Consider the following 16,484-nt stretch of genomic DNA (forward strand, 5'->3'; position numbering starts at 1 on the left):
GTTTCGGAGTCAGGCAGTTCCCAGTTGTCTTCCCCAGAGTCTGCATTGTAGCTTACCTCATGGTTTCTGCCCTGCTTATCAAGCTTAAATCTGGATTTTTCTGGACTACCAGATAAAGGAGTGGAGGGTCCTGAGTTCAAGCTGTGTGGTTATCCGCAGGCTGGGACCTGAGAGCCCTGTGGAGAGAACCGTGGTGCTGCACTGGAGGTGAGGATGTAAGGCCCGGCGGCACCATTTTGCTTACTCCCACGCTGCTGCTGAGGGAAGAAAGCTTTCAGCTTTTGCGGCTTCCTGTCCTGTTTTCTCTTCTTGGACATGATCACATGTGTCTGGGGTGAAGTCCACGGGTGTTTGCTGTGTGATCCGGTGTCTTATGCCCCGTACACATGGTCGGATTTTCCGATGGAAAATGTGTGATAGGACCTTGTTGTCGGAAATTCCGACCGTGTGTTGGCTCCATCACACATTTTCCATCGGATTTTCCGACACACAAAGTTTGAGAGCAGGCTATAAAAATTTCCGACAACAAAATCCGTTGTCGGAATTTCCGATAGTGTGTAGACAAATTCGACGCACAAAGTGCCACGCATGCTCAGAATAAATAAAGAGATGAAAGCTATTGGTTACTGCCCCGCTTATAGTCCCGACGTACGTGTTTTACATCACCGCGTTCAGAATGATCGAATTTTCCGACAACTTTGTGTGACCGTGTGTATGCAAGACAAGTTTGAGCCAACATCCGTCGGAAAAAATCCTAGGATTTTGTTGTCGGAATGTCCGAACAAAGTCCGACCGTGTGTACGCCCTATTAGAGTGTTGCTGCGGGCCGTTCTGTCTTCTGCACAACTGGAGCAGCTCTTTCAAGCGTCCATCAGGATCCACGGCAAGCTCCACCCCCATTTTATTGCAATTTAAATGGAAGTAATGGAAATTGGATTGTATATCATTTCCTTACCTGAGCAAAGATTATTCTATATTCTTTTTAGGGGCTGCACGTTGTACCTTATGTGTGTGAATATTTGTGATGAACTGCACACCCCATATACACCAACTTTAAATGCAAAAATAACAATATCGTGAGAAACCACTAGCACGTCTGACATCATCAGGGGGCACATCTCAAGACATGCTGATGAAACGCGTTGGCTGTGGTCGAGCGGGATACGTCACTTCCGCCCAGTGCAACTCAGGTGGAGTGCAGCCAGCATCCCTGCTTCCACTTTTATCATTTTAAAACTGTATTTGTTCTAAGAGTTATTGCAGCACAATTTTATTACAATAAACCCTATGTATTTCACTGTGGGAGACTGTCTTTACTTTTGTAACGTATGGTGAACCGAAGCCAGGGAATTCTCTACATCCGTGAGCATTAAAATAACATCATCAGCGAATAAGCTGATGGTATGTGAGGATTTGTGCATTTTAAACCCTGATATGAGGGGGTGGTTATGAATGTGATACGCCAGGGGCTCCATTAGCAAATTAAATATTAACTGAGAGAGGGGACAGCCCTGACGAGTCCCGTTCGTAATGTTAAACGGGGTTGAGAGAACTCCAGATGTGAATATCTGGGCAGTGGGGTTGGTATAAAGGGCCATTATTGCAGAAAAAATCGGGCCTGTGAAGCCAAAAGCAGCAAGCACCTTAGCCAGATATCCCCAGTGTATGCGATCAAACGCCTTCTCCGCATCCAAAGCGAGGAGCAGAGAAGGCATTCCCGTCGTGTTTGAGTTGTGGATAATATTTATTAGTCACCTAGTGGCGTCTGATGTTTGGCGCCCCTTAGTGAATCCAGATTGATCAGGATGAATAAGGCTAGGGAGTATATCTGTCAATCTATGTGCTATGAGTTTTACATATAATTTCAGGTCATTGTTAAGAAGTGAAATTGGCAGGAAATTTTGCGGGGCGGATGGGTCTTTCCCTGGCTTCGGTATAGTTATTTTATTTATTATCAGTGCCTTTAGCATCTCTGAGGGGAAGGAGAAAGAGACAGCAGCATCATTGAATATGCGGAGTAGATGGGGTGCTAAGATCTGTTTAAATGTTTTATAATATTCCCCTATAAATCCATCCGGGCCCGGGGACTTATTGGGTGGTAGTGATGCTATAGCCGTGCAAATTTCCAAGACAGTAAAGGGCTGATTTAATTGCTGAAGCTGTTCTGACGTCAGCTGAGGATGGGATAATTTGGCCAAGAAATTGGTTATCTGTTCGGTAACCGGTTGATGAGTGAGGGGGTCAGTCTTCAGATTATAAAGGGATCCATAGTAATCATCGAAAGCATCCGCAATGTCTTTTGGATGGTGGTGTTTATGTTTAGTGGTGGGGTGGATTATATATGGAATTCTGGCTTAATATCTGCACCCCCGCAGGCGTTGGGCGAGAAGCTTGCCCGCCTTGTTGCCGTTGGCATAATATGACATTTTTAGTCTGCGGGTTGACTTCTCGAAGTCCGCCAGGAGACAAAGTCTGAGGTCATTTCTAGCCTGTAATAATTTGTGTGATAGGGAGGGTGAGGGCTTCTTTTTATTTTGGGTTTCGAGATCATGGATGCTGTCAGTGAGTTCCTTTACCCATCTCTGCCTCTTCCTCCTTATCCCTGCACCAAGTTTGATAAAAATCCCCCTCATGAACGCTTTGTGGGCATTCCAAATTACAGTATGATCAGGTACAGTGTCCATATTGTCAGCAAAAAACTCTTTCGTGGGTTTCTAGAACACTCTTAGTATCTTCTCTCTGCAGGATAGTTGGATTTGCTCTCCAGATCGGGTTAGCCCTGAATGAGAGAGAGTCAGCTAAGGTCAGAGACACTGATGCATTGTCCGACCAAGTTATAGTAATGATTGATGTTTTAATAGGCTGGGTAAGGAGACCTTGGTCACTAAAAAGAGGTCAATGCGGGAGTAAGAATGGTAGGGTGCCGAGAGGAAGGTAAAATCTCTTTCTCCCGCATGGCAACAGCGCCATGCATCAAACAAATTGTATTGAAGCAGATTCTGTATAGAGGGGCCTATGCGTGTGGATGTAGAGGTCGTGTTGATAGCTTTATCTGGAGCAAGGTTGAAGTCTCCACAGATAACTAGGGACCCTCTCCTGAGTGAGTCAATCTTCTTTAACATTTTGTTAAGAAATTTAATTTGATGGGTGTTAGGGGTGTAAATATTTGCAATGGTGTAAGTAATAGAGTTGATATTGCATATGAGGATGAGATATCTGCCCCCGGGGTCTTTAATTTCTTCGTGTAGTTGGAATGAGACCATATCTCTAATTGCCGTGAGGACACCTCTTTGTTTTGACTCAGCGTTTGCTGTAAAGATGTAAGGGTAACTTTTGTGTGAGCATTTTGGTGGAGCACTGGCACAAAAGTGAGTTTCCTGCGCACACAGGATGTCGCTCTTATTTTGTAAGGCTTCATCCCATAGTGATTTCTGTTTTGCTGGGTGATTAGGCCCTTTGAATTAATGGATAGGAATGTCACCCCCATGTGGACTGTACAAGAGTGCTTTGATGCAGTCTCCTTGGGCGATTGGCTAGATCATCATGATAGTAGAAAAGAAGTGTAGAAATCCGGTTAAGGTACTCACATGGTGAAGAGGCACCGTTAGTGAACAGGTGGGTGAGATGGTCATACTTAGGTAACCACTCCGAAGACCCTGTTGCGTCGTTTCCGGTAGAAAGGTTGTACAAGTAGAAAACCTTGGATGTGATCCTTATGGAGTAGACATTTGTGACTTGCATCCGACTGTGATGAATAGAATCAAGATGAGAGAGAAAAAAAAACAAAACACCAACAAAAGGAAAATGTGTAAAACACAACTGTAGGTCAGATTCCCAACTAGAAGGGAACATTCTGAGGTTCAGGAATTGACCGTGTGGAACAGTACGGTTAACAGTCTATTCGAATGCAGCTAACTGCTGCTCAAGTGTGAGTTGAGGGTTAAGTTCGTGGCAATGAGGGTTGCTCCTCATTTCCCCAGGACTTGTATTTCCCTGGACATACCCATTCAGTTCAGGTATGTGACTTTGAATTCTTTGCGGTGACCATCCTCCATTCTGATTCCACCTGCGTGGCTTTCTTGGGCTGAGTAGTGTTATTAACCTCGTCAGGAACAATGTGCCATTCCTTCAGTAAGGATAAACCTTTATCTAGTGAAGACACAATGTGGGTTTTGCCATGTTTGGTAATAGTGATGTTAGTAGGGTACCCCCAGCGATAGGTTATCTGGTGGTTTCTGAGTGCTTTGATGATGGTGGCTAAGCTTCTCCTCTTTTTCAAAGTATACTGTGACAGATCTGTGAAAAATTGCAGGTGCTGGTATTGGGCTGGGATGCGATCTTTAGTACGCATAGCCGCCATGAGCTGCTCTTTGACATGATAGAAGTGCAGTCTCAATATCACATCTCTCGGTATGTGATCAGGTATGGGTAGGTAGGTATGAGGTAGGAAGGTTTAGGGAGGCAGTGAATTCTGTCTATAGTGACATCCATTGTGGAGAGGTCAGGAAGGAGGTCTGTAAACAGGGTAGTGGCGTAGGCTCTCAGATCTCTCTGTTGAACAGACTCCGGGATACCTTGGATTTTCATATTATTCCTCCTACTTCTGTCCTCCATGTCTGCCATTTTTGCCTTTATGCCTTCCATCTCATCTTCATGTTCCTCCTGTGCATCTACTAGGTCGTTTATTGTGGATGCAAATTCCCCCATTTTACATTGTATATGCTCTACCCTTGATTCCACATCCTGAATATCAGTATGAAACTTCTGCATACAAGACATCATATCAGCCTGTATGGTGCTGCGGAGTGAGAGCAGCATGTCCTTTAACACTGTGTCCATGATAGGCTGGTTAGTGGTAGGGAACTTTTCTATTCTGTCTGGGAGTTCTCTTGTGTCTTCCCCAGAATCTGCCCCTGGCCCTGGCACTGGGCTGCATCCAGGGCCATCCATCCTAAATTTCACCTTGGCAGGGCTGGCGGATTGTGGCGTGTTGGGGTAGGATTGGACTTTTCTTTTGGGATCCACTATTGTTGCTGTGGGAGGTGGATGGGGCTGAGGGGATTGTGCACTATGGGCTGGGGTTGATGCAGAGCCGGCGCCATCTTGCCTACCTCCGTCCTGCCGATACTTGTAGAATTCGGTCAGTTTTTGTGGTTTTCTGCACTCCTTGCGCTTACTCGACATTGTCGTCCGATCCCGAAGGGTGCCTGCCACCAATCTGGGGTGCAAGGGTGTCTTGGGGATGCCGATGTGTGCCGCTGGATGTCCCGTTCTTGAGGAGCTCCTCACTCAAGCAGCCATCTTTGTCGGCGGTTAGCCACGCCCCTGACTGTCTTTTCTTTTAATGCCTTGCTGGTGACTGGACATCTGGCGGTTTGAGCCTACTTGCTTTGGGAGTCTGTCTACCGAATCGTTGCAGCATCCATTGAGAGACCATCCGCTGTATGTGACTCCTGTAATGGAAGTCATGCAGTTCCGGTGAGTAGGCTGTGTGACAGGTGTTGGTGGAGGAAGACCCATAGTCACTTTTTTGCTGGGTATGGCAACTTTTGCACCATTGGAAGTCCTTTGATGGAAGTTCATGGACACTGCACTTTTATATGATTCATTTTTTGGACACTCTATTTTTTCATTTTTTCTATTATACCCACTGGAGATATCTGGGGGTAGTCACATGTATTTGTTTGCACTTATGCACTTTAGAGTGAATATTGTAAAAGATTTCACATGTTAGTTAATTTATGTCTATCCTCTGGAGACATCTAGTGGTTGCTCACGATATTGTTGTTTTTGCATTTAAAGTTGATGTGTATATAGGGTGCGCCGTTTATCACAAATTACAATTTAGCAAGTAAACTGAATGGTTATGTAAAAACATATAACATTAAAAATTTATTTTCTTACAGAACTCTATACCAACCAGACTAAAAAGACTACTTATCATCAGCTTGCAGAAAAAATGTCAAAGATTTCGAAATTGACTCTGAGGGATATCCTGAGCATTGGCTTGGAGAATATGCATGACAAACCACCTAAAAATGTAGAGGATCTTCCCTGGAATTACTTGAGGAAACTCATGGCCCTAAATAGGACTGCAAGAGACATTCTTCTTGAGAAAGATCAGTCTCCTGGTGTTGATGTATATGATAATGATGATGATTACAACCTAATTAATGATTCTTTAGTTCCAGATGATAATTCATCTAGTTCTGTTCACCCCCTGGATGTCCTGTGTGTCCTCCTGCATTGCTCAGACAGTTTTCTTCAACAAGAGATTGTAACCAAATTGTCCATGTGTCAGTTTGCTGTTCCTCTACTGCTCCCTGCTGATGATGGGTCACACTGCACCCTCATGCTTTGGGCAATGAGGGACATAGTGAAGAAGTGGAGACCTCAGTCTTTAGTGGACAGTAAAGGCTTTAGAGAAGAAAATGTGGTGAATACATCCATGCCAATCTTGTCTTATGTCAGATTGGGAAAAAACAAATTATCCAAATCTAAAATCCTGAACCAAGTTCTTAATCCAGCTCAGCTACATAATAACTTCTTCATACATGACAATATGGATGGAGGAAACATTAAGAGGGAAATATCTGATGGACTGGTAGAAGTTTCCTGGTATTTTCCCTCTGGTAAGTCTGATGTTTTCCCAGAACCCATCGCAGTGACCAACCTACGAGGAGACCTGGTGACCAATTGGGACCAGTTCACATTTCTGACTAGAATTTCATCAGCTGTGTTTATATTCATTGCAGATATTTCTGAGAGGGAATTCAGACTGTTATCATCCTGTACTACCACTGACACCCAGTATTACTTCATTGTTACTCCCGGTCCTGGCAAAACTGTGAGTGCACAGACAAAGATGGCCCTTCAAGAATTAATGCCAGTGCTAAAGTTAAAAAAAACAAATGTGATAATACACGCAGGCATGGCAAATGAGTCGGCATTTGTAAAAAAACTACAAAGCAATATTATTAATTTAATAAACAGTAAGCCAAAAGAAAATACAATGAGAGACCTTAAAAAAGGAACTCATGGATTGGACATCCAAGTGGATGAGAGAGTTCCTGAATGTCAGAAGGCCAGGGAATACGCCAGGAAAATTACAGAAGAAATAACAAATGTGTCTGAGTACAAAAAGAACACTATGAAGTTACAGGGAGATCTCTGGAGACAGTTATCTGAAGTGGAAAAAGAATTTTGCAGAATGACAAAGCAAGGTGGTAAAGACACACAACAATATCAAGATGACCTGATAAAGAAACGCATTTCACTACATGAGGAACAACATAACCATGATCTGCCCAATGGTTTAAAGCTCTTTATTGATGCAATCACTCATTTGTCTGAGACTGAGAAACAATATTTTCTGAAATGGATGAAATTTGAACTTGATTCAGTTGCTAGAGCTCATCTTTCTATTCTACAAGCTAAATACAAAGAAAAATGTAACAATACCCTAATTAATAATCAAGAGCTCAAACAGATAGACCAGAAAATCTCTGACAGTTCTTTGGGAATTGAACATTTCCTACGTGAGATGGGACAGTTTTATGAAGCTGAATGTTCCATGGTTAAAGAAAACAAAATAGTTAAAAGAAAAAGAAAATTTAATAGACTGCCAGGAATTGCTGCTGATCTCTTGTTGGTTGGTTTCCCATTGGAACTGATAGATGGAGATGCCTCCAACATTCCCTTACGGTGGATAACTGATGTTCTAAAAGAGCTGGACAGCAAAACAGGGGGAAAAAGCAGAATGAGAGTAATCACTGTGCTGGGAGTGCAGAGTACAGGAAAATCCACTCTTCTCAACACCATGTTTGGTCTGCAGTTTCCGGTGGCTAGTGGAAGATGCACACGAGGAGCCTTCATGACTCTTCTTAATGTGAAAGAGAAATTCCAGGTGGAGCTGGGCTGTGACTTCATCCTGGTGATTGACACTGAGGGGCTGAAAGCTCCAGAGTTGGCTTCTTTGGAGGGAAGTTATGAACATGACAATGAACTGGCCACATTAGTGGTTGGGTTGAGTGATATCACCATAATTAATATGGCCATGGAAAACACAACAGAAATGAAGGATATTTTACAGATTGTGGTCCATGCTTTTCTTAGAATGAAAGAAGTAGGGAAGAGACCCAACTGCCAGTTTGTACATCAGAATGTGAGTGATGTGTCCGCTCATGACAAGAACATGAGAGACAGGAAGAAACTTCTGGAACAGCTGAATGAAATGACAAAAGTAGCTGCAGAGATGGAAAACAAAAGTGAAACCAGAACTTTCAGTGATGTGATGGATTACAATCTGGAGAAAGACAACTGTTACATTCCTGGGCTCTGGCTTGGAGTCCCACCAATGGCTCCAGTAAATTCTGGGTACAGTGAACATGTGTCTGAACTGAAAAAGTATTTATTAGAATTAATGACAAGCAAAGAATCCCTGAACAAGCCTTTAACCATTCCTGAATTTATAACATGGATAGAAAGTTTATGGAATGCTGTAAAACATGAGAAATTCATCTTCAGCTTCAGGAACAGTTTGGTGGCAGAAGCTTATAATAAACTTTCTATACAATACTCACAGTGGGAATGGAAGTTCCGAAAAGCTGTCCATGATTGGCTGATCCGTACAGAGACAAACATTAAGAATCAGACTGCAGAGAGTCTAAATGAAAAACTTTGCTCCACATTTAAGAATAAGCTCAACGATTTGTTGATTATTGGAGAAAATGAAATCTTGAAATTGCTGGAAAACTACTTTGACAATAAAAATGAAAATGTTCATCTAATAGAACGATACAAACAAGATTTTATTCTGAGCACAACATCCCTGAAGGAGGATTTGAAAAGAAATTCTTTTATGAAGTTGGATGAGGCTGTTTCAATTAAAAAAGGGAAATTCAAGATTCAGAATATGCAAACTAATTCACAGAAATTGATTGAAGACAAAATCACAGATCTCCTCAAGAGGTGCAGAGAAAAGAAAAAAACTCTGAATAATGTCCAGTTAAAGAAAGAATTTGAGGAGATGTGGAAGAGGACACTGAGTGATCTACAGATAGAGAAATTAAAAACACACATTGTCAGTGGATCTATGTTAAATCAGCTAAAGAATGACATGAGCAGTAAAGGATCAGCTGTAAATGAACGCTTACTGGGTGTGAAGGACTTGGCAGATATCACACAGACTGATTTCAAGATAGATGAGAAATATATTGAGAGTGGACGGGTAAAGAAATATACAAGTAAATTGTTAGATAAAATTGGTCTTGGGTACCAAAAAGAACATTTCGACAAAATAAATAGTGTTGCTCAATCTCTTATAGATAATTGTAACAAATATATCAGAGGGAAAGTGGAAACTGGAGAGGACTATAGTGAAAACTACTGCCTGGAATTACTTCATATGGTTACAACAGAGATTTCTAAAGAGTCCAAAAATCTTCATTTGTCCACAGAGTTTGAATTGGATATCAAGCTTCACATTCTTGGAAAAGCTTCCAGAGATTTTCAGGAGATGCATGAGAAATTCATTAAAGAGAACGATCCAAAACTGTGTTTGGAGAAACTAAAGCCTGGATATTTAAAAACATTTATCAGTCTATTTCAAGAGAAAGATATTTGCCAGACTAAAGCCAAAGAATTCTGTGAGCGATGTCTAAAACCAGCAATAATGGATCATGTTTTCCGCCATCTTGGGCAGAAAATAGTGGATGAGATAGTAAGTTCAGACAAGAAATTCAGCAGTAGAACATTCTTTCAAGATTTTTTACTAAGGGAGCTGCTGGAAGAAATGTCATTCCAGACATATGTAAAGTATACACTATCATATGAGAACTATACCAAAGACTGGATATTAAATTACACTGAAACATATACAAAGCCCCAAATCCTAAAACCATTACAAGAAAACCTGCTCTCTTCACTGGACAAAAAGATAAATGGAGCTCTTACTGAAGACAACTCTCTTAAAAGTTCATCAGTCTCAGATTTTCTGAAAAGTGTATGTGAGATACTAAAGGAAGAATTGGTGATCCCACAGAATGAGATGCAAGCGGTCACTTTCCAGAACACGGCTGATGTTGGTCAATTTTCATCTGACATTCAGATCTTCCTCCGAGATACAGAAACAAAAGTCTTATCAGAGCTGCAATCTATGGATATAAAGTCTGTACTCTCCAGGGTGACGGTGAAGCCTCAGGATGAATTGTTCAGGAAGGTTGTTGGCTGTGGGGAGCAATGTCCATTCTGTGCTGTCCCCTGTGAGGCCGGAGGTGATGAACACAAGGAGCACTTTGCTACCATCCACAGACCGCAAGGATTGGGAAGATACAGAAATAGTGCTACTGAAATCTTAGTCACTAATATATGTAGTACAGATGTTGTATCTGGTTGCAGATTTCAATGTTCAGCCACAGAAGGGAAATCACACCCATACAAAGAGTATCGTACCATTTATCCAGATTGGGCCATCCAACCAGATCCCAGCATCGAGTCATCAGATTACTGGAAATATATTTTTATGATGTATAATGACAAGTTTGCTGAAGAATACAAAGCAAAACCAGCAGAAATACCAGATGGCTGGAAATCCATCACAGAAGAAAAAGCTCTGCAAAGCTTAAAGAAAATATTCAATAGCTAAACAGAGAAGACAAATCAACAAACATGTAATTCCTCATCCAAGTTAATATCTGCAAATCATTTTATTCTTTTTAAAAATAATCTTTTTCATTGATTTTCTCTATTTGGAGAAACATTTCAAATATTTTCCTCACAATTATGGCCACAGTAATCAGGGTGGGAACAGAATTTATGAGAATCTTCATTCCCCCGATGATATAATGGGCTCATTACTTCTCTCAGAAGATTCCAGAACATTCTAATTCATAGTACAGATGATTGTTGTGTCCATTGACTATGACATTCCTAGCACTGCAATGGGAATGTTAACCACTTCAGCCCTGGAAGATTTTACCCCCTTCCCGACCAGAGTATATTTTGTGATTCAGCACTGCGTCATTTTAACTGACAATTGCGCGGTCGTGCGACGTTGTACCCAAACAAAATTGATGTCCTTTTTTCCCCCACAAATAGAACTTTCTTTTGGTGGTATTTGATCACCTCTGCGGTTTTTATTTTTTGCGCTATAAATAAAAAAAGAGCGACCATTTTGAAAAAAAACACAATATTTTGTACTTTTTGCTATAATAAATATCCCACTTTTTTTTCAAAAAAACTATTTTTTTTCCTCAGTTTAGGCCGATATGTATTCTTCTACATATTTTTGGTAAAAAAAAAAAAAAAAAAACGCAATAAGCGTATAATGATTGGTTTGCGCAAAATTTATAGTGTATACAAAATAGGGGATAGATTTATGGCATTTTTATTATTTAGTTTTTTTTTACTAGTAATGGCGGCGATCTGCGATTTTTTTCTTTTATTTTATCGTGACTGCGACATTATGGCGGACACATCGGACAATTTTGACACTATTTTGGGACCATTGGCATTAATACAGCGATCAGAGCTACAAATAGCCATTGATTACTGTATAAATGACACTGTCAGGGAAGGAGTTAAACACTAGGGGGCGATTAAGGGGTTAAGTGTGTCCTGGGAAGTGATACACAGGGGGGATGAACAGATGAAAGCAGTGCATGTGCTAGAACCAATCCCCCTGCAGTACAGCCGGATGGAGGGAGGGAGAGGAGGAGGAGCTCACAGCACCGCAGTGGGAGGCAGAAAAGGATCGGTGTCTGCAATAAGGCAGTACAGCCGGCCCTCTTGATCAGCAGGTTCCCGGGCCCCCCTTTTGAACTGATGGGGCCGGGGTCCAGTACAGGAGGGCTGGCTGTACTGCCTTATCAGCAGCCCCTGTCTTTGGGCCATTTCCTGTGCTGGACATTTTATTTTATTCAAAATACTGGATTTGGCCACTAGAAGGTGCTAAATATTTTCTATTATAATTAGTGCCATCTAGTGGCCAAATACAGTGTTTTCTATTTTAAATCAATAGAAATATTAATCCAGCACATGAAATAGCCTAATAATAATTGTTTGTTTTGCCCCATTCACACAGAATGAATGCACATGAACTTTCCTGAGAAAACTTCTATGTGTATTTTGTAACCCTGTTTTTTTTTAAAATAAAAATGATTTTCGGTGTGTATATTCCATGTATAACCACATTGTATAGTCCTGATAATCTCAGTGATTAATTCTTCCTATTCATACTTCATGTATAATTTGGATAAATGAATCCTTTCTCATCATCTTTTATTTTGTTATATTTCGGGATGATTATTTGGGTGTCAGGAATGATGATCGGAGGGTAAAGGGTTAGGGGTGGGTAAGTAAGTAAATGGTTCTATTAGATTATATTGTCTGTATAAAGCTGACCTATCATCAGATATACTTTTTATGTTAAGTGTATGATTGGTAATATTTAACCCTTCCAGGTATTCATTACCTCTCCCAGAGATCACAGAACTCCCCTGACAATGTCTTCATCTCCTTTTCACTTCAGACAGCACCATCTTTGTTCAGGCATCACCCAGGGTCACCATCTACTGCCAGGGCTGAGATGTCGGCTCAGAGATGACAAAGTCAAATAAATCATTGTGCCTGTGCAGTTCTTGGCTGTGTTCAGTAATCCTGACACAAATCAGCCTCTGCTGCAGCCTCTCACCTTATGACTTGCTGCAATTTTATCATGTTGTGGTCCTATCACTGGGGGAGGGGAGACTGAAGAAATGCTTCCTCCTGCCCGCAGCAGACTGATGACATCATCTAAGCCTAGGCAAAGTTTCAAACAGATTTCAAGAATGAAGATGGGTTTTTAATGATAAAATGTGGAACTTTAAAATATAATGATGATGTTTACAGTGATATGTCAGTAATTCAGTCATCCAGCCTTATAAAGTTACTGAAATGATTGAGGATTGGGGTTTAGACATTAGATTACAGTCTCAATTTTGGTGTGATAGCAAATTTTTGTCAATTGATTGTAATCAGAGGTGATGAGAACAAGAATAAACACTTTCTATACACAGCTTGTGGTCTTGTGTTATATTTGAACCTCTTGCAGACCGGCCATTGTACATGTATGACCAGTCCCCTCCCCTATCATGTCATAATACCCTCTGAGAGCTCCTGTGCATGGGCAGTACTGTGATTGGATACAGACCATAGGCAAAAGGTACAGAGCCAATGAGAGTGGCTCTGTGCCATGTGGTTGCTGTGATCAATCATTCCATCACAGAAAGTAAAAAAAAAAAGCCGCGGTGAGCAGTCATGTGTCACTTATTGGCCAGTTATCAGGAAGCTCTTGTACACCGATCGGAAAGAAATCTACCTTCACTGTCATTCACCCCTCTACAGTATACATCAGATCCATCCTGTCTTTGATCTGATCTGTACATTGAAGTAGAACTATTAAAAAAACTTTTTTTTTTTGTTTTCATTTTGGATAGAGTAAGATTGGGTTAAAATCCCATTGAGATTTTCCTTCACTTCCTCTCCCATAACCACACAGGAAGTGAGAGCAAACCCTTCTACAATGAGTTAATCCCTAGTAGTCACCGGGGTTATTAGAACTAATGTCCCCATTGGAAGATTTCCCTGCTATTCCTGTCCTGCAGACAACACAAAATTTCAGATTTTCTTTTACTTTCACTTTCAGTGAAAATGTAAAACAGGAGTAATAGAGAGGAATCTTCCCAATAGGTACAAAGACAACAATAACAACCTGAGAGGTGTTCCAATCCCTCTCCATTCTATTCAAAACAAAAAAAAGTTTATAGTTTTTTTTAATTATACTTTAACCCCTCACCTCCCTTATGCTGAATATCTGTACATTAACCCCTTGACCTCCTCCTCCCTCTATGTACAGTGGGGACGGAAGGTACTCAGACCCCCTTAAATTTTTCTCCCTTTGTTATATTGCAGCCATTTTCTAAAATCATTTAAGTTCATTTTTTTCCTCATTAATGTACACACAGCACCCCATATTGACAGAAAAACACAGAACATTTTTTCAGATTTATTAAAAAAGAAAAGCCACATGGTCCTAAGTATTCAGACCCTTTGCTCAGTATTTAGTAGAAGCACCCTTTTGATCTAATACAGCCATGAGTCTTTTTGGGAAAGATGCAACAAGTTTTTCACACCTGGATTTGGGGATCCTCTGCCATTCCTCCTTGCAGATCCTCTCCAGTTCTGTCAGGTTGGATGGTAAACGTTGGTGGACAGCCATTTTTAGGTCTCTCCAGAGATGCTCAATTGGGTTTAAGTCAGGGCTCTGGCTGGGCCATTCAAGAACAGTCATGGAGTTGTTGTGAAGCCATTCCTTCATTATTTTAGCTGTGTGCTTAGGGTCATTGTCTTGTTGGAAGGTAAACTTTCGGCCCAGTCTGAGGTCCTGAGCACTCTGGAGAAGGTTTTCGTCCAGGATATCCCTGTACTTGGCCGCATTCATCTTTCCCTCGATTGCAACCAGTCGTCCTGTCCCTGCAGCTGAAAAACACCCCCACAGCATGATGCTGCCACCACCATGCTTCACTGTTGGGACTGTATTGGAGAGGTGATGAGCAGTGCCTGGTTTTCTCCACACATACCGCTTAGAATTAAGGCCAAAAAGTTCTATCTTGGTCTCATCAGAACAGAGAATCTTATTTCTCACCATCTTGGAGTCCTTCGGGTCTTTTTTTAGCAAACTCCATGCAGGCTTTCATGTGTCTTGCACTGAGGAGAGGCTTCCGTCGGGCCACTCTGCCATAAAGCCCCGACTGGTGGAGGGCTGCAGTGATGATTGACTTTCTCCAACTTTCTCCCATCTCCCGACTGCATCTCTGGAGCTCAGCCACAGTGATCTTTGGGTTCTTTACCTCTCTCACCAAGGCTCTTCTCCCTCAATAGCCCAGTTTGGCCGGACGGCCAGCTCTAGGAAGGGTTCTGGTTGTCCCAAACGTCTTCCATTTAAGGATTATGGAGGGCACTGTGCTCTTAGGAACCTTAAGTGCTGCAAAAAAAATTTTGTAACCTTGGCCAGATCTGTTTCTTGCCACAATTCTGTCTCTGAGCTCTTTAGGCAGTTCCTTTGACCTCATTATTCTCATTTGCTCTGACATGCACTGTTAGCTGTAAGGTCTTATATAGACAGGTGTGTGGCTTTCCTAATTAAGTCCAATCAGTATAATCAAATACAGCTGGACTCAAATGAAGGTGTAGAACCATCTCAAGGATGATCAGAAGAAATGGACAGCACCTGAGTTAAATATATGAGTGTCACAGCAAAGGGTCTGAATACTTAGGACAATGTGATATTTCAATTTTTCTTTTTAAATACATCTGCAAGAATGTCAACAATTCTGTGTTTTTCTGTCAATATGGGGTGCTGTGTGTACATTAATGAGGAAAAAAATGAACTTAAATGATTTTAGCAAATGGCTGCAATATAACAAAGAGTGAAAAATTTAAGGGGGTCTGAATACTTTCCGTCCCCACTGTATGTACGTGATTCTTCACTTCTGGGTAGCGGCGGCTTGTTTCCACTGATTGTATACAGTGGGAGTTGATCAGCAGGTCTTCCGGCACCCGACGATCATTCTGTACAGAGGCAGAACGGAAGTCTGTCTATGTAAACAAGGCAGATCACTGTTTTGTCAGAGAGGAAGGCATGGATCCTGTGTTCCTGCAAAGCAGGGACATGGATCCATGCTCAGTAAAAGCACCTCCCCCACAGTTAGAAAACACAGGCTAGGCACACATTTAACCCTTGGCTTGCCCCTGATGTTAACCCCTTCCCAGCCAGTATCATAAGTACAGTGACAGTGCATATGTTTAGCACTGATCACACTATTAGTGTCACTGGTCCCCAAAAAAGTGTCAAAAGTGTCAGATTCGTCTGCCGCAATGTCGCAGTCCCACTATAATACACTAATCACCGCCATTACAAGTGAAAATAAATACAAATTCCATAAATCTATCCCATAGTTTGTAGAACTCTATAACTTTTGCGCAAACCAATCAATATACGCTTATTGGGATTTTTTCTACTAAAAATATGTAGCAGAATACATATTGGTCTAAACTGATGAAGAAGGGGGGCGTGTCCAAGATGGCGCTGGGAGCGGACGTGAGAGCTCCCACTCCGGACTTTTCTCCTTCTACTATCCTGGTGTGGATTCTGCATCTAATTCCCTGCTATTTATCACCAGACACCCCCGGTGGCTCAGGGAATGCGCAGATACCGAAGAGGAGCACAGAAGCCGCGAGTTCCTGAGCACACGAGATCGCCGCCGAGGTTTGGGCCTTCCCCTCCTAAGGCCTGCAACATGGAGACGCAGACCTCTGCCCCGCCGGATGGCGCGATCCAGGCCGGATCCCAGGCATTTGAGGCTCTGATGCATGCCATCTCCACTTGCCAATCAACCCTCACCATCAAAATAGATCATGTCCAGGAGGAAACAGCCCTCATCCGA

The 16,484-nt window shown here is 41.9% G+C and overlaps 1 protein-coding gene across 13 annotated transcripts in view; it reads left to right on the top strand.

Annotated features, from left to right (window-relative positions):
- Positions 1–13,054, top strand: part of LOC141148391 (interferon-induced very large GTPase 1-like) — a 256,872-nt gene extending 243,818 nt beyond the window's left edge. For all 13 annotated transcript variants that reach the window (XM_073635844.1, XM_073635845.1, XM_073635839.1 and 10 more), the window contains one exon: positions 5,907–13,054. In XM_073635844.1, coding sequence (XP_073491945.1) covers positions 5,907–10,645 — 4,739 coding nt within the window. In that variant the 3' untranslated portion in view covers positions 10,646–13,054. The remainder of the gene's footprint in view (positions 1–5,906) is intronic.
- Positions 13,055–16,484: the final 3,430 nt, after the last annotated feature.

The sequence above is a fragment of the Aquarana catesbeiana genome, linkage group LG06 (genome assembly GCF_042186555.1).
Source record: "Aquarana catesbeiana isolate 2022-GZ linkage group LG06, ASM4218655v1, whole genome shotgun sequence".
Classification (NCBI taxonomy): domain Eukaryota; kingdom Metazoa; phylum Chordata; class Amphibia; order Anura; family Ranidae; genus Aquarana; species Aquarana catesbeiana.